At 38.0% G+C, this 27,596-nt stretch overlaps 1 protein-coding gene across 1 annotated transcript in view; it reads right to left on the reverse strand.

Moving 5' to 3' along the window:
- Positions 1 to 1,461: 1,461 nt before the first annotated feature.
- Positions 1,462 to 27,596, reverse strand: part of MUC2 (mucin 2, oligomeric mucus/gel-forming) — a 78,424-nt gene continuing 52,289 nt past the window's right edge. The window contains exons 34-48 of the mRNA XM_070765192.1: positions 24,749 to 24,932; positions 23,710 to 23,902; positions 22,808 to 22,986; positions 21,704 to 21,773; positions 21,157 to 21,257; positions 20,919 to 20,950; positions 19,912 to 20,092; positions 17,236 to 17,340; positions 16,435 to 16,475; positions 14,806 to 14,928; positions 12,160 to 12,258; positions 10,513 to 10,641; positions 9,137 to 9,176; positions 7,094 to 7,223; positions 1,462 to 2,099 (exon numbers count right to left, since the gene is read on the reverse strand). Coding sequence (XP_070621293.1) covers positions 1,820 to 2,099; positions 7,094 to 7,223; positions 9,137 to 9,176; positions 10,513 to 10,641; positions 12,160 to 12,258; positions 14,806 to 14,928; positions 16,435 to 16,475; positions 17,236 to 17,340; positions 19,912 to 20,092; positions 20,919 to 20,950; positions 21,157 to 21,257; positions 21,704 to 21,773; positions 22,808 to 22,986; positions 23,710 to 23,902; positions 24,749 to 24,932 — 1,887 coding nt within the window. The 3' untranslated portion in view covers positions 1,462 to 1,819. The remainder of the gene's footprint in view (positions 2,100 to 7,093; positions 7,224 to 9,136; positions 9,177 to 10,512; positions 10,642 to 12,159; positions 12,259 to 14,805; positions 14,929 to 16,434; positions 16,476 to 17,235; positions 17,341 to 19,911; positions 20,093 to 20,918; positions 20,951 to 21,156; positions 21,258 to 21,703; positions 21,774 to 22,807; positions 22,987 to 23,709; positions 23,903 to 24,748; positions 24,933 to 27,596) is intronic.

Consider the following 27,596-nt stretch of genomic DNA (forward strand, 5'->3'; position numbering starts at 1 on the left):
TTCCCCCTATGCAGAGCTGAGGTGGATGTGGCCTATGCATGACACATCCGACCTGTGGGCCCCCAGTTTGACACCACTGCTCAATAGTGTGAGCAGTGGGGGGTTGCTGCATGTTAACCCCAACCCACCTCCAGTAATGCTATTCACAATCTAATAATTTTTTGTGGCCTATAACTACTTTTATGTAAAATCCTACATACAAAATTATCAATGAAGCCATTTTCATGTAGTGGTTAAGGCACCAGTTTATAGGCTACTGGGGAGACCATGAGTTCTAGTCCTGCTATAGATACAAAAGCCAGCTGTCTGGCTTTGAGCCAGTCATTCTCTTTCATCTCTATGAGACAGGCAAGGGCCAATCACCTCTGAAATCTTGCCAAGGAAACTGCAAAGTCTTTCCTAGGGAGTTGCCAAGAGTGAAAATAGGACTTGAATGCCTCAAAAACAAAACATTATTTATCAATAACGTATATGGCTACAGACAGTGGCTGCTTTCTTTAATAATCTAAAACAGGAACAAGAATTTATGCCATAAATACCTATGAAGACCCATTCATTTCCCTTTATATCAAAGAGTCATGAATTATACAATTTCATTAATTGTATAAAAATAAGAAGACTTCCACAAGTGGAGCTTGACTCCTGTAACTTCATAGATATATCAATGAGGTAATAAGCCCTATCTGTTATCCCCATTTCGAAGAACAGTTTTTGAAAGTTTATCAATACTTAGGTTTTATACTTTAGCTGATTGTGGTTCGTCTTCAATAAGCTCAATGGAACCTGTTATTTTAAGCATATACAAATAGGTAGATCTAGAAGATATAAGAGCCAAACAATTAATCCTTTGGATTTCCACACATTTTTGTGCAAAAGAAAACAAATGAAGAAAAAACACTGTGCACCATTCAAAAAGATATAGGTACAAAAATCTATCTCAAACTTGATTTGCAGCTTCAGAGTAAAATAAGATATTTTCATCTACATTGCACTACAGACCAAAAAACCTTTCCTGCCAAGACTAAGTAAAAAATGAATGTGGTAAATGGCAGAGTTATGAGTACTCATTATACTGGCTATGAACTGTGACCTCAACATAAGAGTGTCTCTATTGTCCCCAGGGATAAAATACAATGAACAGAATGTTCCTTGAAAGTAATTCTTACGATATAGCCAATATTAGCTGGCAACAGAGATCTACAATAGGTCATATGGAGCCTGCTGGTGCCTCCAATGTATGTTGGATTTCATTTTCAATATCCTCTGCTAGTATGGCCTCTTATCTGAAGAACATTTGTTAAGGGTGACCTTAAAAACAAAGTCCACTGACATGAACAACAACAAGAAATCAACAGAGTAAATATATGCCCCCTTCCTGTTTATCTCGATAATAGCAGATTATACCTCAGCAGCATCAGAAACTGAAAAGCATGTTGACAAAAAGAGAAACGGAGACCTTGCTTTTGAAATATGCCTTTAATTAATCAAAGCAAAAGAAGCTGAAGAAGTCCAAGTCATACAATCCATCCTTCATTTTATATTTATTTTTCTTTTTACTGCAAATAAATAAGTGAGCACAGTAAAGGACAGTCAAAGGGGGACAGACTGAGAAATCTGTAGAATAGGAGTGTCCAACTTTGGCAACTTTTAAGACTTGTGGACTTCAACTCCCAGAATTCCCTAGCCAGCAAAATTCTGAGAGGTAAAGTCTACAAGTTTTTAAGTTTCCAAAGTTACACATGTAGAAAGTAAGGCAAAGTGGTAGATTATAATAGTAGTTAGAGTACATTTCTTCTTTCAATCCAAAGCTTTCCTTCTTTTAACTTCTGTTTCCGATAGCCCTCAGAGCTTTTCTGACCCGTTCCAATGCCTTCTCTTGCTGGGGCAGTTGCGTGGTGTTTTCTTTGTTTTCACTGTATTCTTCTGAGGAGCTTTGCCCACCACATCCAAACTTCAGACAGTCACAGCGTTCGATATGGATGTACCTGTATTTCTTTCTGATCCCATCAGCGCACAGCAGCGTAATTTCTTTCTTGGCTGTCTTTGACTCTCTGCAGCAGCTGCACTTATGTGTCATGGAATTAGCTTCAGGAGAGTATCTGTTTTTATAATGCAAAATGAAGAAAGAGTTACATTTGCTCATGTCACGTGTAATTTTAAAGAGGGTGCTTTTCTTGAAGATCGGGGCTGTGATATTACAAAACCCCTACCATAAGAGAAGAAAAAATTCCACTGCTTATTTTCCAGGAACTTATACTATGTCCTCCAGAATATCCAGCCAAGGTACAATGCCCTTTAAATATTGTACCAAGTTTTAAAATTAAGGTAGAAAAACCCAGGCTATTTTGTTTCGGAGAATTAAAAGAACCAAAGTAACTCAAGTCTGTCTGAGCATGGGGGAAATAAGTTGAATCTTCTATACTATTCACTATTTGGCCTAATCTACAAGTTTACCTTATTATATTCCTAACAATAGCATTTCTTAAAATCCATCAGAAAACATGGCCACAGAAGGCTGGGTCCAGAAATTCATCCATTGAAGTGAATATATGGAAGATTACTGCTTTATCTATAAGTAAAGTAGAAGATTATGACTTTATCTATAAATAAAGTAGAAAAATGTGGGATGAACAGCAACACCACCAGATGGATTCAAAACTGGCTAACCAACTGCACTCGACATGTAGTGCTCAATGGAATCTACATGGGGGGATGTATGCAGTGGAGAACCTCAAGGTTCTGTTTTAGACCCAGTACTCAGATTTGCAGATGACACCAAACTGGCAGGAGTAGCCAACACTCCAGAAGATAGGCACAAAATACAGAAGGATCTTGACAAACCTGAACAATGGGCGCTATCTAACAAAATGAAATTCAATGAAAAAAGTAAGGTTCTACATTTAGGCAAGAAAAACAAAGCACATTACTGCATTCAGTTTTGGTCACCACAATGCAAAAAGGATGTTGAGACTCTAGAAAAAGTGCAGAGAAGAGCAACAAAGATGATTAGGGAACTGGATGCTAAAACATATGAAGAATGGTTGCAGGAACTGGGCATGGCTAGTTTAATGAAAAGAAGGACCAGGGAAGACATGATAGCAGTGTTCCAATATCTCCTCAAAGAAGGAATTTTCCAAAGCACCTGATAGTAGAACAAGAACCAATGGGTGGATGTTGAACAAGGAGAGAAGCAATTTAGAACTAAGGAGAAATTTCCTGACAGTTAGAACAATTAATCAGTGGAACAGCTTGTCTCCAGAAGTTGTGAATGCTCCAACATTGGAAGTTTTTAAGAAGATGTTGGATAACCATCTGTCTGAAGTACAGTAGTGTAGGGTTTCCTGCCTAGGCAGGGGATTGGACTAGAAGACTTCCAAGGTCCCTTTCAACTCTATTGTTATTATTATTATTATTATCTTTTCTTTTTCCCTAGGACATGTATTACTGAAACCTGGCTGGGCCCGGAGGGAGGTGTTCCTCTCTCTGAAATTTGCCCAGCCGGGTTTCAGATATGGCATCAACCTCGACCCCAGGGGAGGGGGGGAGGAGTGGCTATTGTAGCCAGGGAGAGCCTTTGCCTGCGTAGACTCATTGCTCCAGAAATTGCGGGTTGCGAGTCTCTCTTGATGAAGTTGGACTTAGGAGTTCAGGTGGGCTTATTTCTCACGTACCTGCCTCCCAGCTGCGTGTCAAAAGCCCTGCCTGTGCTACTCGAGGAGGTAGCCGGGTTGGCGGTAGAGTCCCCCAGACTCATTGTCTTGGGGGACTTCAACCTGCCGTCACTCGGCGAAACCTCTGGGTTGGCACAGGAGTTCATGGCCACCATGAGAGCCGTGGACCTGACTCAAGTAGTTCAGGGTCCGACTCACGAGGGAGGGCACGCACCTGACATGGTATTCCTTTCCGAGCTGCCTTTGTCATGGTCAGACCATTTTCTACTACGGCTTGACTTCCTGGCTCCAATCCTCCCCCGCAGGGAGGCAGAACCAATGAAGATGTTCCGCCCCAGGCGCCTGATGGACCCAGAGGGCTTTCAGACGGCGCTTGGGGTTATTCCAGAGGCACTCGTCCACAGTTCGGCGGAGTCTCTCGCGGAGGCCTGGAACAGGGCTGCGGCGGGGGCTCTTGACCGGATTGCGCCTTTGCGACCTCTCCGTGGCGCTAGACCCCGTAGAGCCCCATGGTTCAACGAGGAGCTCCGGGAGTTGAAACGCCAAAAGAGACGTCTAGAGAAGCGATGGAGGAAGAGTAGGTCTGAATCCGATCGAACACTTGTAAGAGCTTTTATTAAGACTTACAAAGTGGCGCTCAAGGCGGCAAGATGCGCGTACCATGCCACCTTGATTGCATCAGCGGAATCCCGCCCGGCCGCTCTGTTTAGGGTGACCCGCTCCCTTCTCAACCAGGGGGGAGTTGGGGAGCCCTTACAGAGTAGTGCCGAGGATTTTAACACGTTTTTCGCTGATAAAGTCGCTCGGATCCGGGCCGATCTCGACTCCAATTGTAAAACAGAGTCGACTGACAATGAGTCAGTCGAGGTGACTGGGGCACGTACTTGTCCATCTGTCTGGGAAGAGTTTGATCTGGTGACACCTGATGAAGTGGACAAGGCCATTGGAGCTGTGAGTTCCGCCACCTGTTTACTGGATCCGTGTCCCTCCTGGTTGGTTTCGGCCAGCAGGGAGGTGACGCGGAGCTGGGCCCAGGAGATTACCAACACTTCCTTGGGGAGGGGAGTTTTTCCATCACTCTATAAAGAAGCGCTCGTGCGCCCCCTCCTCAAGAAGCCTTCCCTGGACCCAGCTGTGCTTAACAACTATCGTCCAGTCTCCAACCTTCCCTTTATGGGGAAGGTTGTCGAGAAGGTGGTGGCACTCCAGCTCCAGCGGTCCTTGGAAGAAGCCGATTATCTAGGTCCCCAGCAGTCGGGTTTCAGGCCCGGTTACAGCACGGAAACCGCTTTGGTCGCGTTGATGGATGATCTCTGGCAGGCCCGGGACAGGGGTTTATCCTCTGTCCTGGTGCTCCTTGACCTCTCAGCGGCTTTCGATACCATCGACCATGGTATCCTTCTGCGCCGGCTGGAGGGGTTGGGAGTGGGAGGCACTATTCTTCAGTGGTTCTCCTCCTACCTCTCTGGCCGGTCGCAGTCGGTGTTAGTGGGGGGTCAGAGGTCGACTCCTAGGTTTCTCCCTTGTGGGGTGCCTCAGGGGTCGGTCCTCTCCCCCCTGCTATTCAACATCTACATGAAACCGCTGGGTGAGATCATCCAAGGACATGGGGTGAGGTATCATCAATATGCGGATGATACCCAGCTCTACATCTCCACCCCATGCCCAGTCAACGAAGCGGCGGAAGTGATGTGCCGGTGCCTGGAGGCTGTTGGGGCCTGGATGGGTGTCAACAGACTCAAACTCAACCCGGATAAGATGGAGTGGCTGTGGGTTTTGCCTCCCAAGGACAATTCCATCTGTCCGTCCATTACCCTGGAGGGGGGAACTATTGACCCCCTCAGAGAGGGTCCGCAACTTGGGCGTCCTCCTCGATCCACAGCTCACATTAGAAAAACATCTCTCAGCTGTGGCGAGGGGGGCGTTTGCCCAGGTCCGCCTGGTGCACCAGTTGCGGCTCTATCTGGACCGGGACTCACTGCTCACAGTCACTCATGCCCTCATCACCTCGAGGTTCGACTACTGTAATGCTCTCTACATGGGGCTACCCTTGAAAAGTGTTCGGAAACTTCAGATCGTGCAGAATGCAGCTGCGAGAGCAGTCATGGGCTTACCTAGGTATGCCCATGTTTCTCCATCACTCCGCAGTCTGCATTGGCTGCCGATCAATTTCCGGTCACAATTCAAAGTGTTGGTTATGACCTTTAAAGCCCTTCATGGCATTGGACCAGAATATCTCCGAGACCGCCTACTGCCGCACGAATCCCAGCGACCGATTAGGTCCCACAGAGTGGGCCTTCTCCGGGTCCCGTCAACTAAACAATGTCGGTTGGCGGGCCCCAGGGGAAGAGCCTTCTCTGTGGCGGCACCGGCCCTCTGGAACCAACTCCCCCCAGAGATTAGGATTGCCCCTACTCTTCCTGCCTTCCGTAAACTCCTTAAAACCCACCTTTGTCGTCAGGCATGGGGGAATTGAAACATCGCCCCCTGGGCATGTTTAATTTATATATGGTATGCGTGTGTGTATGTCTGTTAGTATATGGGGTCTTTTAAATCTTTAAACATTTTAAAATTGTTAGTTTATTATGATTTGTTGTTACATGTTGTGAGCCGCCCCGAGTCTTCGGAGAGGGGCGGCATACAAATCGAATAAATAATAATAATAATAATAATAATAATAATAATAATAATAATAAGATTTTATGAAAATGTTCCTCCAAATAGCAGGTGATTCTGCAGAAGAGGTGGGCTGAGCCAAGAGACAAGGGTTAAGGAAAAAGGACAGTGAGAAATTCTAGCAGAAGGATTTTCTCTGAGAAGACATCTTCATCACAAAGTCTTGTAAATTCTCCTTCAGTAAATCTTCCAAAATTTATCTTTATTAATTTGGAAGGAACAATGAGAGGATGGAATCTTTAAATAGTCCATATTATTAAATAATTAATTTAATTCATATAACAATAGCAGTTGTACCTTTGACAACTAATATTTAAGATTGTTTCTCAGGAGAAAGATCTCACGTTCAATGTTATCCATTTTTAAAAATATCTGAAGTTTTATTTTTATTCTTTTACTACAATCCATACCTTCAACTTGATTTTCCAAGGAAAACCAAATTGCATCTTTGGCAACAGCCCTAAAGCTTATTCCCTACAATTCAGTTTTAATACTTTCAAGGTTTTCAATTGCCCATAATAATCTATAAATTAGGAATTTGCCTATTATAATCTATTTTCCTATCATTCTTCCAAGTGGAAACCATTCATTATCCTATTTCATTTATCAAAATCATTTGTTTCCCAACTTTATCACTGGATGGTCTTTCATAGCTGGGAATTTTAAAAAAGATAATTTAATAACATTGAACATTATTAGAAATCTGGAGTTGTCTTGCACTCAGTGGATTTTAGCATTTTACATACATTGAAAAAGTTCCACATCTTCCTTCACACTGAGTCACAGGAACTTGTTCCTCTGAACGGCAGCCATCGTAATTGATGTAGTCCATTGTTTGAGTGGCAGAGCATGATGGGGTATCTGACATCAATATACCTATCAAGCAAGAGGAATAAAAAGACTGTCATTCAAATACATGCATAAATTTCAAGCTTTTTGCTCTCCTGGATGGAGCGTTCAGCATATAATTTGTGAGAAATATCTACCATATTTTTCAGAGTATAAGATGCACCCTTTTTCCTCCTAAAGAGGGTGGAAATGTAGCCATTTTTGCTGTCCCAAAGCCCCAACCCCGCATCCCGTTTTTTTGAAAAATGGGTCCATTTTTCGCAAAAAATTGGGTGGACAAAGAGTCTGGGAAGCCTGCAAAGAGCTCCTGGATTATTTTTTTGGGGGGGAGACAAAAATGCCTGCATTTTTGTGAAAAATGGGATGGGTTTTGCCTATTCTTTTCACAAAAATGAGGTGGCAAAGGGTCTGGGAAGCCTGCAGAGAGCTCCTGGGGACTGGGGGAAGGTAAAAATGCCCCCATTTTGTGAAAAAATGGGTGAAACATGCCTGTTTTTCACAAAAATGGGAGCATTTTTGCCATCCCCCAGCATCCAGGAGATCTCTGCAGGCTTCCCAGACCATTTGTCCACCCCATTTCCCCCCCAAAAAAGGGCAAAAAATGGCCCGTTTTTCACAAAAATGGGTGTGGTTTTGCCTTCTAATTACCAAGCATGATTGGAGGAGGGATTCTGGGAGTTGAAATCTACTAGTCTTAAAGCTGTCAATTTTGAAGACCCCTGGGTTAGGGGTTAGAGATGCAAGGGTCTTCAAACTTGGCAAGTTTAAGACTTGTGGACTTCAACTCCCATTTTTGAGCTACCATGTCTGGAGAAGGAATTCTGAGAGTTGAAATCCATAAGTCTTAAAGCTGTCAAGTTTGAAGATTGTAAAAAGTGTACATGGTTGTAAAAAGTATACGTTTGTAAAAAGTATTCTGCTACACTGGTATTTTATTAAATAATATATTACTACACCATTTGATTCAGAATACTTTTTTGCTTGTTTTCCACCTGTAAAATCTAGGTGCATCTTATCCTCCGGTGTCTCTTATACTCCAAAAATTTGTATACCAAATACAGTAATTTGGTTCAGTATCTGAATGAGAAAGAATGCCCATGAAATTCTCAAAACCAAATATTTTAGATAGGAAAATTAAACTATTGTCAACCTTTCTAGCAAAATGGGTGAGTCCTTTTTCAAAGTTAATTTTTTGGATAGAATTTTCAAATGGAGATACTTCTATTAGTTTTAAATTGGGAAGTTATAAAAAGTTATAAACAAATAAAGAGAGATAATTTTACTGTGCATTATCTGAACATAAATGCCATATTACTAAAAAGACAATAGTTAAAACAGCTGCACAAATAAATAAACCAAAAATTATATTAATAATTTATAATACATTATATATTAATATAATCCATATATTGCTATCAAGCTCACTGAAAAAAATAGTTTGACGGTTAAAATAAGAACTTTTCCTATTTCCTCTGCCAGGTGAACAGTCCTATAATCTAGCAGGTAGATAATAGCTTCCTTTCTTCCAGGCATGTTCCTGGAAAGAACTAGGAGCTAGGAAAACTTTCTGTTTCCTCAACATTTTTAGTGGGATTTTCACCTCTTCCAAAAAATCAAGGAAAATTAAAGAAACTCCTTAATAAACATTTAAGAATGCCATATTGCAACATTTGCAGAGCTCTAAACTTTTATTATCTAGACCCAATAATTATTTAAGTCACACAAATATAACCTATGGATATTTTCATGTTTGCTAGCTGTTATTTTTAACATGGTTCATTAATCAAGCAAATAGAAAAGTAATAATTTGCTAGAGTACAAGTGGATGAACATATCCCAAATAAATATTTATTGATATAATTTAATTGCTCCTCCCCCTTCCTCATTATATATAGACTAATTTCTTAGAATGGAAGTGTATAGAATTTTATAATACTTACATGTCTTACAACAGCCATTAGGCAAAAGTACAATGGTGCCCTGCAAATAAAATAATAAGATAACAACAACACGTTATGAACTAGAACTGCAAATTGTACTGAAATAATTGCTCTGATGTTCTGCAATGTAATACCCACCATGCTTCCTAGGAATTATGGGATTTGTAGTTTACAATGTTGCATGGGACAAATAGGGAGGGGAACGATCTTTCCTCTACCTTATTTTTTACATGAAGAACAATGTGCTAATCATGAGCACGCTGCAAATTCTTTTACTCCATAAGTTCTTTGAAGGAAGAATTACTTCCTTCCATAGTTGAACTACAAACATGTTTGCATTTGTCTATTCTGTATTGCTCCTTCTGTGATTACCGTGCAGCCTAAAAACATATCCACATTGCTCAGTTGCCTTGCCACCAGAACAGGTCATGATCCATTTTTGAACAGCAGAATTGGATGATATCTGTCTGAAATGTTCCAGAAGTCGGAGCATTCTTTAAATAATATTAATAACAACAGCAACAAAAACAGCAGCAGCAGCAACAATAATATCCTTTTGGTATAATATTAGATTGTCAGTTTTCTTTCTCTTCAAATTATATCTATTTCTTTCAACATCAACAGCCTTGAAAAATGAAAAATGTTTGGAACATTGTGGTAATATGTGGGAATGACCATGCTTAAGATGTGAGTTTTACTCCTATCTCTCAAGATCATTCCCATATACCATTGCATCTATTTAAAGTTTAAATGAACATTTATAGTAGTTTCCTTCTTTAAAAAAAAGTACAACAAATTTAAATGTTGTTTATCTCTCGTGAGATAGATCTGTTTCTCAAAGGGGAAGAAAGGCCTAAAACCTTTTTTTACATACTTCTTTTACTGAAATTCTAGAAGAATTATTTCATTTTCCCTCTCATTTTCTCCTTTCACTGGCAATTATAAGTGCTGAGTGTCTTATCTTACACACTGGGCTGAACGTACAGGATGGGACACCCTCTTGGAGATGGATAGTGACAGGAGAAGCTGCAAGCCACTCCCCTACCAAAGGGCAGACCAGGAAGTATAAACTCATAGAACCTCTGAGAATGAACTCTTGAAACCTCTGACCTTTCATCTTATGGGTTGTGCTGTAATACCACAATGTGAATTAAAATATTTAAGAATAATTCATTGTTGTATTTAAATTATAAACTTTTCCGTCCTGAACCATCTTTGTTTGCTCATTTTTCAGTATTAATTTCTACATTGTTCTACCAATCCACATAAAATCTACTAGATTCAGCTCTTGCTTCTACCCTATTCCATCTGAATCAAATAAAAGTGGAGTTTCCCCCCCCACAACATTATATGTGTAGGTTCAACTTTTAACTCACAGGTTGGCATCTGTTCTCATCAAACATTGGGCACTTAATCACAGAGGTAGAAGAAACCAGCTGTTTATGAATCATTGTACAGCTATAAATAGTACAGTTGTCTTTGGGATCATTCCGACTTTCACCAGGCTGTTGGGAAGAAGGAAATAAGTTCAGGACTAAATAGGTTCCATTTGTTAAAAAACTTTCTTCTCACAAAGAGCAGAATAGACATTCAATAGAAGCATCCTCTCAGTGGAAATTAACTAACATGATAAACCCTTTCCTTACAAATTGTGCCACTCATATTTAATAATAATAATAATAATAATTATTATTATTATTATTATTATTATTATTATTATTATTATTATTATTTATTGGATTTGTATGCTGCCCCTCTCCTGAGACCTGAGAAGCTATAGAACAGGGATGGACAATTCAATTTTTCCCAAGGGCCACATGAAAAGCTAGGACTTGTGTGCAGGGCCAAATCAATAGGGCTGTGAGATGAAGAGGTAAAGGGTGAACTCATTAAATCTGCAGACAACGCCAAGCTGGCAGGAATAGTCAACAATCTAGAAGATAGACTCAAGATACAGAAGGAACTAGAGAGACTTCAACATTGGGGCCTATATAGCAAAATGAAATTCAGTGGTGAGTAAAGTAAGGTTCTAACATTTAGGCAAGAAAACCCAAATGCACAGGTATAGAAAAGGTGTAAACTGGCTCATTAGTAGTAACTGTGAGAAGGATCTTGAAGTCCTAGTGGTCAATCACTTAAATATGAACCAGCAGTGGACTGCAGCTGCCAAAAAAGACATCACAGTTCTAGGCTGCATAAACAGAGGGATAGGATCGAAATCATGTGAAGTGTTAATACCATTTTATAGTGCCTTGGTAAGGCCAAACTTGGAATGTTGCATCCAGTTTTGGCCACCATGATAGAAAAAAGTTATTGAGACTCTAGAAAAAGTGCAGAGGAGAGACCAAGCAAGGAAGCTCCTTTGTCAGTACCAGAAGAATGGAGAAAATTAGGGAAATTTAAAAATATGTAAAGGGGTGAAGTTTTTCAACTTTTGATTTATAAGACACATATATTTTCTTATTTGCATTCTAACCTTTACTCAATTTTTCTCACCCCTATTTAATTGAAATTTGTGTGCCTCAAGTCTCCATTATTTTTCTGACAATTTCCATCAAGACTAACCCTATTGATGCTTGTAGGCACAATTGAAAAACCCACGCAGGACCTCACCCCCTCAATCTACAATAGTGAACTAGACAAAATAAATTTAAAAAATAGATATGAATATGCCTAAACCCATTTCTTATATGTGGAAAAAAATAGATATGAATATTACCATAGCCATTTCTTACATCATTTTTGCATTCATTCTGTACTATAACAACTATAAACTCAATGGGCATGCAATAGTGGGTTTTGGGTTTTTTTCATTTGTGCTTAATCTGAATGCATATCCTCTGGAGAAATTTCACAAAGATGCTGAGATATTGTAAGGATAGTAGATTAAGGATAATCACAATAAGGTGCTGGTGCAAGAGATGAATTTTCCAATTTTTTTGCAAATTTTTCCACATTCTAGCCTGTAGCAATGCCAAGAAAATCATTACTACCCAAATTTAATTATGAAAAAATAAACTTACTTTTAAAATGACCATGTTATTTTCTATTGTTCTTATAACACAACTTGTCTGCACGCATGTTGCACAGCAGTCGCCAAGTTGTACAACAGGAGAATAGCCCTACAGAGAAAGAGATATACAATGGTGATGTTCAGATAGGACTTTAAAACTGTTTAATAAAACCAAAGGACCCTGTTCAAATTCCTGACAGCCATCCTTTATTCAGTGCTCTGTTCTGAGGTTGGCAATGTGATCCTTCCAGATGGAGCTTTATCTAACTAGAATAATCCATTAATGCTAACTGGTTATTCAGTTGCTCTACTCTGTGCTCAAGACTGACAGAGATACCTGTAGAGCAGGTCAAGCTACCTGCAGCCTGGAAAGTACATTGTGACTTATTTTCTCAATATCTTTGCTTAAGAATATCCTAAAAGGCAGAAATACAGGGCCAATCAAGGAAGATCAATTGGTCCTCTGAGATCAGTAGTTATCTCCTAGCTGAGTAGATTTTTTTTTCTCCAAAGGGTGGAATTTTCAGCAAACGTGTTGTCCATGGATACCATGCCACATACAATTCTTACCAGAGAATCTCTGGGGCTTTTCTGTAGAGTGTTGTGTGGTTTTTGCATCTGGGCCAAAAAGGCCCAGGTAAGTTCTGGGCTTATCTTCGATGTCATAGTCTTGGAAATGAGTTTGAAATTATTAGGTTAATAAAAAGCTCTGGTGATTTCAACAGCTCTATAATCTTGGTTGGGTAGGGCAGTCTATGAAAAAGCAGCCAGCAAGATGGGTATGGAATGACACAAGATTTCTGATCCAGGGCAGTGATTAGGCAAACTCCTATTTGCTTTCCCCCAAATTTCTATGCATGTGGCTGGGCATTGAGACTAAGGGGATTGGGTTCCTGGCAAGGCAGCTTGAGGTCCTTGGCACTGTTGTGTATGGCAGGGAGTTTTTTCTAGGACAAGCTCTAATTCAGTTCTTGGGTGAAAAATATCATAAAGAAGGCACAATGTCCCTGAGCCAGTTTGTGACCAAATGCATTCATTGTCACAAATAGTTATTAGAATTAGCTATTGCTTAATTTGAAATCTAATTCTAGATATTTGGGGCGGCAATTCCCGTAGTTCCAGGTGATCACAGTAATATGATTGATGAGATTGTCATACAACCTCTACTTGCCTTCCCTCCTCCATTCAACCACTTTGCTACCAGGATTTCTACTTCCTTCTTCTCAGCATTTGGGGCCTATCAACAATGTTCAATTCTCCTTTTTAAAACTGTTTTGGATTTCTTTTTCCACCTTGGGTTTTTCCCTTTTCTTAATGATATTTTGTTCTTTATGGTTGGGCCAAGATACTTTGCCTGCTAAAGACAAAGGATGAAAATCTCTCTGTTCCAGTTGTATGCATAGGCTGATTGTTTTGAAAATAACATAATAATCTTGCTTGATTATTAGCTGCCGAATGAGAGCATTCAATCCATCTGTGGACAATGGGCTAGCTTGGATGAGGAGACATCTGTTCTGTCTTCAGTGCTGTTCTCAGTTTAGCACTTCCACTGTCAGAAATAGCTATTTCACTCTATCTAATAGTGGAGCTTGTCCTTCACTGGGAACGTAGCACACAAAATTATCAAACACAATGAACACAAATCTGTTAATGAATACTTCAGCTTCAACCACAATGATAGACAAGTACACAATAGATACAAACTCAAGGTAAACTGCTTCAAACTTGGTTGAAGAAAATATGACTTCAATAATGGAGTGGTCAATGCCTGGAATGTACTACTTGATTCTGTTGTTACATCTTAAAACCCTCTTAACCTTACAGTGTCTACTGTTGACCTCACCCCATTCCTAAGGGGCATGCATAAGTGAACTAGCATGCCTACTGTCCTTGTCCTACAGTCTCAATTTTTTGGTATCCATTTACTATGTTCATATTTATGTTTATACTATACCTGTTATCTTAGACATGTTTGACAAATAACAACAACAACATCAACAACAACAACAAGATAAAGGTCCAGATAAAGAAGAATAAAATTGAACAGATGAACATGTTGAGACCCGGTACCCACAGCTCTGGAGACTTTCCATCTTTATCTCTGAATGCAGCAGCGCTAAGCAAAGCTGATGAACAATCTGAGCTCTTGATCAAATTGCTAGTGGCAACTGTGGTTAAAGGGGATTTTACACAGGTTCATCTTGTATACAAATTTCCCTTGTTGACCAGGAGGTCCTTCTAACAGTAGCTCCCAGTGAGCTGACCCATACCATTCAGAGTGCTGGGTGTCATTTATAAAGCTGTACAAGAGACGCAGCACAACCAGGATGTGCCTGTCTCCAACTGTTTCTGCTTGCCCACTGAGAACTAACATGTCCCTTCAATCAGAAAACTTGAAAGTTGTGTTTTTTGCTGATATAGCACTTGCTTTATGAGACAGTGTCCCCCTGGGTGATCAAAGGTATCTCCAGCCCTCTTGTAGTAGTAGTAGTAATAGTAGTAGTAGTAGTAATAGTAATAATAGTAATAATAATAATAATAATGATGATGATGATGTCACAAATTAGGTTACAGGGAACAGTTTTTCCACAATCTTGCTTGACCTCTTGTTTTCCCATATATTGCTTTGTCTGCTTATATAAGTGGAACTACTTACCTGCTGGCATTTCACATTACATGGGATATCCTTACATTCTATAATATTCAGAAGAGTGATGCTGTCTTGTTGATTTGTGCATTTACACTTTTCGCACTTGTTTCCTAAGACTTCTGAACCAGGCTGGAACAAAGCAAGGGGATTCATTCATTAGCAAAGAATAAGATAAAGCAGATCTAATGCGATATCTTTGTTACAAAATTATTGAAACATTGATTTGAGAAAGGCCACTGGGGATTAGAGAATTTGCTTCAATTTTGGAATTTATTACATGGATTCTTAAACCTCTAACTCTTCGTTTCTATTCTTGCTGTTTGTCTACTTTACTATTCCCTTGTAATGATATTTGAGAATAACCTTCAGGATGGGAAAAGAGATAGTGTCTAGTTAAGTGAAGAGGGGAAAGAGGCACCATCACATGATGCCACCATAATGAAGCGAGATTGACACCCCTGCCTTAGTGGCTTAAAAATCAGAGAAAGAAACTTAGTTGGATGGTCAAAAGTTCAGCTTGTAGTTTGTACTTCAGATTTGCATGAGTCTGTTAATGTAGCCTTACCATAAAGTAGAATTAACTCATCTAATCATGTTTCCTATCTGGTTTACCCAGAAGGCTGATATCCCATTACTATTAACCCATTTATATTTTTGCCTCATTTTATTTTTTCTATAATGCATGTTTAGGCAAGAATTGAGGATTCCTGAACATCTTTGTAGGCCTCTCAATCCCATTCTCATGACTGGTACTCCCTCTTCACATCACAAATCAGTCATGGTAGCACTCTACAGCCATATCCTCTACTTTATTTCTACAATTTTCTAATGAGGCTTATATATGCCCTTTTGCTAACCCAACTCTTCATTGCTCTTCCTCTCTTTTTTTGTCACTTGCACATCCTAGCATTGTTGAAAACATTGTTCTGATCAGCCATTTGAGTCTGCAGAATCATATGTCTCACTTTAAAGCATATTGTGCTTCCCATTGATTTTGTCAATAAACCTTTGCTTTGAAGACAACAGTTTTTCACTGCTTCCCAATCCTCCATCCCAAAGCCAGGGATGGTTTGGTTCAGCTTACTGCTAAACTAGCAAACATTATATATTTGAAAATAAGACTGCACAACAGCAATTTCTCCCAACTGACCAGCACAATAGTTCCAGCATAATGTGTTGAGGAGAATTTTCCAGTCTGTGGGCCACAGACCCAAAAGTCTTGGTCTAGACAGAAACAAATTCTGCTGTGCTCAATGCAACCTGATCACTTATAAACATGCATGGGGTTTTCTATAGGATCAATTTCAATAGAATTTATTTCTAAGTAGATATGTACTTTGTATATGCTGAAAGATCTAAGTGCAGTAATAAAACTGTATGTAGGTTGGTTCTAAAAGCAGGTTCACTGACTGTGTGGGACCCTGGTTATCCCAAAATGCCTTAGACCAGGGTGTATACAGTAGGTGTGTTCCCTGAGGTCAGTCTTCTACAACTCTTTCCTTGGTTTTGCTATTTTCCCTGACATGATGCTCATTAACTTTCCGTTATTACTCATTCCTGTTATTTAACCTTTATAAATAAGGTTTGATTAAATTAAAAAAAATATCCCTCTTAAGAAAAAAAGGAAAACATTACCTGATATTCATTACCATCCTTCACACACACTTTTTTAGGATCTAGAAAAAATAATTGTTTAAAAATCTTTGTCAATACTTTAGGCTCTCTGCTTAAAAGTAACTGTATATTATATTTGATATACTAGTATTTTCTTTACTATGTAATGTTAAGTAAAGTAACAACACATTTTCTCATCTTTTCTCTCAAATTATGGCATTTACTCATGCCTACTAAATATATTTTTATTGATCGATTAATTGATTGATTGATTGATTGATTGATTCTAAACAACTCTGAACTGTGGAGCACCTTATGAATGTAGAATCTGTGGTAATCTAAATAGTTTGTTTTACAGTCACCAGTGATTCCAACATGGTCAGTGGTGGGAGAGTTGGGGAGGTATATGCAAACCAAGATCTTCATTCCTAATTATCAGTCACTTCCATAGAATGTTCTACTGAACTTTACATGAACTCAAGGTGAATAGGGATTATAGATCTTATTATGTATTGTTCAAATTAATGCATAAAAACAAGGATGTATGGGCAAGAAATAAGACAAATTTATAGATATGGAACGATTTAAAAAAAAAAATCAGTGAGCAAGATATTATGCAGTTCATTGCAAAGCACCTGTATTCTAAACTTGATTTGCTTGAAGCTGATATGTGTTAGGTGATAAAATAAATATTTTGAGAAACAATTTCCATTGATAATAACTGGACATAATTCTAACATAACACATTTAGGATCCAAGTCTCAAGCTGAATTTTCCAAAGCTATATATTTATCCCTCCAAAGTTAGTTAAAAGAGACTTACGGCATTGATAAAAAGGACAGCAGTGTCCTTCAGTAGTGTTAGCAACAGCTATGAATCCTGGATCACATTGAGGAGGCTTGGTCGTACATTGAGTGGTGTTGCACACTATGATGGAGAAAGAAAAAAAATCAACTTCCACACTGGCAAATTATCCCTTTTCTTCCAACCATAATCTATTGCAGAATAAAGCAACTGCATTCTTGGAAATTCTTTATTTTTAGAGACTCTGTTAGCTATTTCAAAGTTAGCTTAATCATATCAAAATAGACAGGTTAATGATGGAAAATTAAGGATAAAGAGAAAACAGAATATTATTTAACATGTGACTTATTTTATAAATGGTTAGAAAACAGAAGTAGTAGTTAGTAAATTTATAATTAAGGATGATTAATAAAATAGAGGTAAATGTATATATATAGAGAGAAGTAAAATAGAGGTAAATGTATATGTATAAATAAGCATAACACTATAAACAATATTATCATTGGATTATACTTTCTTGCAGATTAAATTATATAGAGTGATTAGAAGTTAAAATTATATTGTATATATTATGAGAATAATGGCTATAATTATGGTGTGCAATATTATGCATATTCAGAAGAGATTTGATATAGACAGTACACTGTCATTGCAGAAATGGATAACGCGGTATAACAAAGGAAAATGTATAATAAATTAGTCTAAACTAGTCTCCCTTAATTTTCATATTCAGCAAAAATACATGTGACATATATATATATATATATATATATATATATATATATATATATATATATATATATATATATATATATATACATATGTTTTCGTAGATTTTCATGGGTATATGTATGTAGATTGTTCTGAGTTCGGGTTTCAGCCCGATGATGGTGAATGTGATTTCACCGAAACGTCGCATAGACATGCAAAATATTACATGGGGCAAAACCCGAACTCAGGACAATCTACACACGCGCGCGCGCACACACACACACACAGATATATATATATATATATATATATATATATATATATATATATATATATATATATGACGGTCTTGGTATATTCGGGTTTCTTCCCGTGTAGGATTTGGAAATTTCTGGCGACGATTCGACGAGGTCTCACTCGTCATCTTCAGGCTGGTGTTTCTGTCCTTGTTCTCAGGCGAACACGGACAGAAACACCAGCCTGAAGATGACGAGTGAGACCTTGTCAAAACGTCGCCAGAAATTTCCGAATCCTACATGGGAAGAAACCCGAATATACCAAGACCGTCATACCTGTACCCGTGAAAATCTACGAAAACAAACAAATATATATATATATATATATATATATATATATATATATATATATATATAAATATTGTATTTTATGGAGTATAAGAAGCACTTTCTCCTCCTAAAAGAGGGTGAAAATTTGGGTGCGTCTTATATACAGAATGTAGCCACCCCCCCCTCCCCGCCATACTCTTTGGCCTCTGCCTCCCAGTGCAGTAAACAGGTAGCAGCCTGATTAGCACAAGCAAGTGATTGTCGGCCTCCGAACCATCAGCTATTTCAGGCTGCAGACAGGACTAGTCTATGGCAATCCCTGAAACTATTGGCTGCTTGTGCTAATCAGGCTGACTGAAACTGAAACTGAAACTGAAATGGGCTGTTTGTTATTTGCTGAAAGGAGACAAATTATTGGGAGGTAGAAGCAGAGGCAGATTTTTATTTTCTTGTGCTAATCAGCCTGCCCTGAAACTAAAACTGGGTGTTTGCTCTTTGCTGCTTGCTGCAAGCAGCTAATTCAATAACTATAAATGCCTATAGAATGTTCAAATTATTAGATTTATTTTTTTTTAGATTGCTTTATTATTGTTCTAGATGACTTAACAAAATGAAGAATATTTTAAAAAAAATAAATGCTTGATCTGAAGAGGCCTAGTACTATTGTATGTTCTTTTAAGTAGCAGGGGATAACATATACTTCCAGAAAGCCATATCAATATTAACAGCATCTATACAAGTATAGTCTGAAATGTAACGGTGTCCTATTGTAGTATGAAGATAAGGCAGCTGAGTTATACCCTGGCTAAGTCATGTTTGGAAGAGATCTATTCAAATAATTGGGAGGAGTTAGTGTGACTACACTTAAGAAAACTTTTTGGCATTAATACTGCCATCATGTACATTTATCCAATTCTTTGCTATTTCTATGGGTCAGGCACACATGTATAGAAATACACTGCAAACAGTGCAAAACATCTGTACTGTTTGATATTTGCTGCAAGGAGGCAAATTGCTGCGAAGCAGAGGGAGATTTTTTTTCTTCTTGTTTTCCTCCCCAAAAGCTAGGTGCATCTTGTACTTTGGAGTGTCTTATACTCCAAAAAATATGGTAAATGGTGCAAATGGTGGCACAATGGTTAGAATGCAGTACTACATGCTAATTCACTGCTCACTCCAGGAGTTTGAATCTGAGTGGCTCAGGGTTTAGTCAGACTTCCATCCTTCTGAGGTCAGTAAAATGAGGGCCCAGATTGTTGGGGGCAATATGCTGACTATGTAAACCACTTAGAGGGGGCTGTAAAGCACTATGAAGTGGTATATAAAACTAAGTGCTATTGAAATTGCTAAATGTACAGGGTATAGGTCACACAGTATAACTATCATTGGCATATGGTACCTACATGGACATACTCACCACATACAATGTCCGAACAGCATTTGTCATCAGGATTAACTTGGATGACCTTCTGATATCCTTCTCCTTCACATTGTACTTCATGATCTGGTACTGGACACTTGTGAGGTTCACAGATAATGCCATTTCCACCTTCCAAGCAAATACAGTCTTTGCAGTCAAACATAAAGCTCTCCCCATACTGTCAATGACAAATAGTAACTGGTTAATAGTGTAAGAACCCACAGAATATTAAGGAGCATGAACCTGCTCCCATCTACATGCACCATTGAAGGACTATCATAAATGTTACAGGAATGTCTAGGAGTTAACAGAAGGAATTACTCAACTCATTGTGTAAGGGCATTGGCAGATAAAAAGCTATAAATGGCAGCTCCATTCACTTGACAGCAGTTTAGAACCCTTTTTATACATGATGCACATAAAAAGAGCTGAAATTTGGGGGTTATTATTTATTTACTAAATTTATATGTCACCTATCTCACTACTCAAGGTGACTTTGGGCAACATATAAATTGCATACAATTTGCCATCACCATATTGAATTTAGTAATCTAATAATAATAATAATTATTATAAAAATATTATAAATTTTACAGGAATTTCAATGAGTCAACAGATATTATTATAATCCTATCTGTTGACTCATTAAAATTCCTGTAAAATTTATAATAAACCTTAATATATTATTGCTATAGTTGTCATCATCAATTGAGTTTGTTTTGTTTGATTGATTGTTTCAAAGTCTTGCCACTCATATAATAATGGTGATTTTCATATAAAACAATTAGGTTCTGTTAAGCAAATGTCAGTGCATCCCTGATCAAGCTACCCTTCTCAAATTCTTCATCACATAGCTTTATTAGCATCTACAAGTGGATGAAAGTATAACCTAAAATGAAGCTGATAAGAAAATTAAGTCAAAATTCTATCTTAAAGCAAACCAGTTGGAGAAAATATAGAGTTCATTGTCAAACTCATGCATAAGAAGCAGACATGTTACTTACCTCTCTGGGAATGTTGTCTGGTCCAACACATCCTAAAAACAAAGGTATCTCCGTTATTGTTAAGATAATTTCTATTGTTTAAATTGTATGACTAAGAACAATAGAAATGTAATTTTATGAATGCCAACTGAGAAGGAAACTCCATTGAATTCAATGAGACTTACTCCCAGATGTAAGCATATATTGGACTACATCCTAAGTATATTTGAGAAAAAGAAGAGTCAGAACCCAAACTTACCACAAGTTTCCACACATACATCTATAGCAGGGTCATAAAGTGTTGTCCCATCAGGACAGAAGCACCCTTCCATTAGTTGTGTCTGGCTTTGTCCTGTTGAGCTACAACAGAAAAAGGTAAAATAATCAACAATTATTCACATATCTAACAAAAACGTACAGCTTTAATTAAAGGTGTTTGGGACATATAGAAGGGCAAGTGTAGAATCTGTCAAGTGTTGCTTCCCAGAATCATAGGTCAACTCAGAGGGCAGGAAGGAATGGGTGTCTTATACTAAATGACTTCCCCAATAAATGTGTAAATTGTATGGTATGCATTCATAGATCATATAATTCAGTTTTCTCCTGAATCTGAAGAGTCTTCCTTTAGTTATTTTTTCACATTTATATGGCTGCTCATTTCACTCAAAAACTGAGCTCTGGGTTTCTTCTAACAGGCTAGGAACCCTGCTATCTAAGGTGACATACAGGCATATTATATTAAACAACACTGCAAAAATAATCACATTTGAATAATTCTGAGTCTGGAATGTCAGAAAATGAATTACCCTGATTTGCAAGTTTCTTCTACAGCAGGACCACATGCCTTGTATACTTTGTTGGATGGGCAGTTAATGGCTGGAGGAAAAAAGGAGGGAGGATACAGATGAAGATGATACAATGGATGAATCATAACACCTTCCAAAATAAATTGTGGCAAAGCTTATCAGATTTTACATTCTTTGGGATTGCCTTTGGATACCACATTTGAGAAATAATATGATTTTTATGTTCATGCTACAAATAACAACCCAAGATTCATTCATGAGCTAGGAGATAAGATTAAGCTAAGGAGGAAGGTACTGCTGTGTTAGCCCTTAAAAGCAGGAGAAGGGAGAAGATGGTAGAAAGAGGTTAATTGGCCTATACTTCTTCCTTCCTGGGCCTTTTCCACCCCTCTCTCTTTTTTATATACACTTTTAATTAAATGTTTTAAAGAGAATATAAAAATGAACATAAACTGATACAGAATGAAGAGAACAAAAGAAGAGAGAAAAAATAGAATTATGAACAAAAAGGATACAAAGAAACAGGAAGAAGCTTCTGATTTCCTTTGCAAGTATCATAACGAAGTTATCTTCTGCTCTATGATTACAGAAAAAGCTCACTTTTTTCTACTATCCAATTTTTCTTTTTACCTTTTCTCTTCTCTTGATGGGATGAGAATTTCACATAGGATACTACTTCTGGTGTATTAAGTGACCTAATTTCTCCTGCATAGGCTACCCACATTAGGAGAATGAGTAACTGGGTATATTGGGAAGGACTCAGGGGAAGGAGAGAGAAATGGAGAGTGACCTGTTCCCATTCTCCAAAATCCCATTTTTTTTTCATTCATCTGCTATTTCTTTGCTGTTAACATGAACATTCCAATTGTTGATACACCTTCTACAACTTTATCTCTAGAGCATTTTCATCCACAGATTGACCACATTTCAAGAAAAAGAATAGTCTCCAACAATAAAAAATACAAACACCTAAATAAAGTAAGATGTTTCAAATTACTGTACACAATTTCACTGATGTTCTCCCACTAAAATGGGAGAGGTTATTTGAAAAGGCATCTCCTGTAGTTCCAGTTCCAGAGAAATTTTTGAAATAGAGACACTTACGACATGCTCCCTCGGTATGTCCTCTCCAGTCAATGCAAATCCCTTGATCTGCACAGGTTGCTGCATAAATTTGAAGACTTGCACATTCCATAAGTTGGTTGGGCATTCTGCAGCTATCAAATACGCAGGCCTCATAGTAGCTTTTGACATCAACAACATCATGACATTTCTGAAATAAACTGAATAAATATATATACATAAATATATATAAGTATGAGGTCATGGATAGCATAGGAGCATTTCTTCAAGGTAAATGTTCAACCTTCAGATACCTTACATAAAGACAGTTAACATTCTACTAAACTGGCAGGAAAAATAATGTAAGCTTTTACAGCCAAATTTAGAAACTATCCAGTTTGGGCAACTTAGAATGTAGCAAAGAGTTAGAATGTTCTGTAACACCTTGCTGATCTAGCTAAACCTCTACTGATACCCATAACAAGTCAGCTGACCATTATATGACTGTCAAAAAGCTCTAGATGTTCCACACCATGACACTATAGTGGGATGATGTCAATTTAAGAGAGAAAATGCCGTTTTTATTACAGGACAGATAATGACAAGACCATTTCATGAATGATTTGAGGGTGTGATGTGGGGAATGTTACTAGATCAAACTGGAAAGTTATTAATGATAGATAGATAGATAGATAGATAGATAGATAGGTAGGTAGGTAGGTAGGTAGGTAGGTAGGTAGGTAGGTAGGTAGGTAGGTGGGCAGGGGGATGGACAGACAGACAGACGGGGAGGGGAAGGGCATGGTTGACAGAATGTCCCAGAATGACAAATATAGACACACTACAAGCTTATAAAATAAAATTACTCAGCAGAGCAGGCTATTGGTGAAAAATCAAATCATGTGTATAAAATCAAATGTGAATTTAATGTACAGATTATTTACCTTTCTTGTAGAAGCTTACATAACTGAGATGGCTTGCAGGTGGGATTAATTGTAGGTGGGGATGGGGGCATATGTTCACAGTGTGGCTTTTCTGGATCATAAATAATCCAGTCATCTGCCATTATTTCACAAGAAGGTATAACAGTCCCATTGCGTAACATACAGTCATCTTGGATATCGTTGTTGCATTTTCCTAAATTGGAGTGACAAAGGAACCACACAAAAAATCATACTTACATTTCCATCATACTATTTGATGTAGAATAATTCGCTATCTAAATTTGTAATAACAGTAATATGCAAAGGTCAGCAATCACCTTTACACTGTCAATAAACAATACCAAGAATAAAAAGAAGTGGGAAACCATACAAAGTCATACAGCTGAATACCAAAAACTTTTGTACTTTCCTTATGCATACAGTACTTGATCTTTATATTGTATGTCAACAATCCTCAGTGTTGAAAAAAAATCAATGACATGCAAAATTATTATTACATAATTTATATATGTTAGAATTGGCCATTTGTATGTTGTTGTTGTTGTTGTTGTTGTTATTATTATTTTATTATTTATTAGATTTGTATGCTGCCCCTCTCCGAAGACTCGGGGTGGCTCACAACAGTAATAAAAACAATATAGCAGTGGAACAAATCTAATATTAAAAAACATATAAAACCCTATCATTATTTTAAAAACCAAACAGCACATTCATACCAAACATAAAACAAAGTATAAAAAAGCCTGGGGGAAAGGTGTCTCAACTCCCCCATGCCTGGCGGTATAAGTGAGTCTTGAGTAGTTTACGAAAGACAAGGAGGGTGGGGGCAGTTCTAATCTCCGGGGGGAGTTGGTTCCACCACAGAGAAGGCTCTTCCCCTGGGGCCCACCAAACGACATTGTTTAGTCGACGGAACCCAGAGAAGGCCAACTCTGTGGGACATCTTATGTTGGAATGTCTACCTCATACGTTCCAGGTATCTTTGCAATTATCTACTTTACAGTGTTTATTTTAGAAACATAAGTATAGTCATTCTTACCACACTGTCCCTGAGTATTGTTGGCAAAAGTGGAGTAGGGCATCCGGATTGTAAAGGCCAGGCCATTGTATGTTACATTAATCTTCAATCTAGATAGTTCCACCACATGGTTTATACCAGCCTTGTAAACCTTCAGGCTATATTTTTCATAAGGTAAAGCCACTGCCACATGATTCACAGTCACCTAATGTTCAAGAAGCCAGAAAAAAAATACAATTAAATAGGAACTGTGGTTATAATGAGGTTATGCTATACCTAAGACAATTTTATATATAGGCAGACAAGCAGACAAATAGACAGACCCTGGAATAACCTCAAAACATAATTTTGTCAACTAGCCTGGGAATCCCATAATATAACTAAGCTCATTAATTACACAAAATAAAAATACACTTTCAACATTTATTGTCTAAAGCAGTGTTTCCCAACCTTGGCAACTTGAAGATATTTGGACTTCAACTCCCAGAATTCCCCAGCCAGCGAATGCTGGCTGGGGAATTCTGGGAGTTGAAGTCCAGGTATCTTCAAGTTGCCAAGGTTGGGAAACACTGGTCTAAAGCCATCATCCCAGCCTGAGGTAGACTAATGGTTCTCATCAGTTTCAATTATTAGTGGGGAAAGGTCTATTTGCTTTGCCTGAAACAGGTATAAAATTCTCAACACTAAATGAATTATTGGAATGAGTTGGCACTAAAGGGGTATTAAGGTATGAACTGTGAATGGCTTGTAATTACTAAGGTCATGCTTTCTTTTAAGAAACTAAAGTTGAAGCAGAGGAAAAGGGTTAAAAAAGAGAAAAATGCTGCTTTTAAATGAGAAGCCTTGACTTAGCTAGACTTCTTTACTCCATTGAGGAATGGGGGGGGGGGGTTGTACTTTTGGTTATTAGTAGGCCACGATTTAAAACTGATTTTATTCTTTCTGAAAATAATGACATTTTGGTAACAGCAACATGACAAGGTCATAATAACATAGAAATAGTGGGATAGTTTTGTTTTTAATGTTGCTATAACTAAGCACAGTACAGAACATTAACATGTTACATCAGAATTAAAATAGTTCACACAATTTAAGATCATAAATGAAATACATAACCTCAGTAACCTGATTGGCCCACATGCTTTGATGCAATCATTGAAGTCTATATCTAAATATCTGCAGAAGGAATAAATGCTTAAACCACCTCCACAAAGGCCCATCCAAAGAAAAAAAAATTAGCAACATTTCCAATTTTGATAGATCAGACATCAAGCATATTCTTGCTTGAAACTGAATTTGAAGAACTGACACTAGATATAATAGGTGGGATATGAAGTATTTTTCCTCTCTAATACTGTGATACGAGTATTTTACTACAAAGAGATGGTAGCTAGCCATAACTCAATAAAATGACTGTGTCAAATATAATTGTGCTGCAAGCAGATTTTCCTTAAAGCCAGATGTGCCTCTGTGAAGGGTCACTGAAATAACACCAGCAACTTAAAATGGTCCCATGGACCATAGCTAACATTAGTTGATCCCATATGATGGGGTGTGAAACTGACAGCCTGCAGACTGGATGTGCCACATGCAGGCCATGCCCCCCTCTCTGCAAAGGTTAAAAAGTCCCAATATGTCACATGACATGATCAACCCTTGCCATATGACATGACTAATATTAGACCAAGGCTCGAAAGCTGGTTTCATTATGTATTATTTGTGGAAATAATAGATCATGGCTAATTTGAGACCAAACTCCACAAGTTTCTTCCTATTCTTTCTGAGACTAGGGGAGCCATAAGTTTTCTTTATTTGTAAAATCGGAGGAGAGCAGAACAACTTATTTTAATTGGAAAATAAGTTATTTCAGAAAGGAAGCCAATAGAATATTGCCAGCAAGCTAAGTTTATATTGCACTGACGCTTGTAACTGAACATCAGATACCCTCCCATAAACAGCTACAGTTGCCAAATTTAAACAAACTTGGCTAGTGTGTCAGCCAAAGAGATAAACAATGGACTTACATACTATTAAAACTTGATTTGGGCACCCTGCATCTTCCTAAGAAGTCATATTTGTCTGCACAAATCCTTCAATCCTTGAATTTCTAGCTGGTTTAAATTTCAAGGCAGTGTAAACCTTATTATCAGGTCCAAAGGCTTAACAAAAAGCTTTTCTCAAAGTGTCTGAGTGAATGGATGGTTATTATCTCAAAATGGAATAATTGCTGGTATTTATTTAGGTGCTGCTAATCCACTTTGCTTATCAAGTTTTGAATCCATTTTTAAGTTGATGAAGAACATTGCTAGGTTCTTTGTTATACATTAAACTTTTGGAAGTTTGTTCTTTTGTCTTTTCCGCAGCCCTCCTCTCTCTGCTTTAAATGAAAGTACAAGTATAAATTCTATTATAATGAAATCCATGAAGTCAGCTGGTAGACATTGTCTGAATTATGCCAGCAAGTAAGGATTTTTCTTACTTGCTGGCAAGTAAGAAAAAGCCACAGAGTTGCCTGAAAGAGATAGGAGAGATAAGCTATTCTTCTTGAAGAATGAGAAAAATGTGGCTGCCTTCAACCATCTTCCCTCCTTCCAAACTATGGACATGGCCACCTGACCAAAAATAACACAGATGTTCCACCACATAGATATTGTAGAACTTCAGGCTACCCATCATCAATATTAGGGTTTATGGAGGAAAGCACACATACGCATGTGCACATCACAAACACACACATATTTCTTCGAAGATAAAATGTTTTTTTGGACCCAGTTTTTTTTCACCTGAGGTGAAAGCTGGAGATATTAAAATTGGACCATTAATATGAATAATCTGTAAATAATCTATTGAAATAACTGTGAGAAGTATT

Source organism: Erythrolamprus reginae, chromosome 1, assembly GCF_031021105.1.
Source record: "Erythrolamprus reginae isolate rEryReg1 chromosome 1, rEryReg1.hap1, whole genome shotgun sequence".
In the NCBI taxonomy this organism is placed as follows: Eukaryota; Metazoa; Chordata; class Lepidosauria; order Squamata; family Dipsadidae; genus Erythrolamprus; species Erythrolamprus reginae.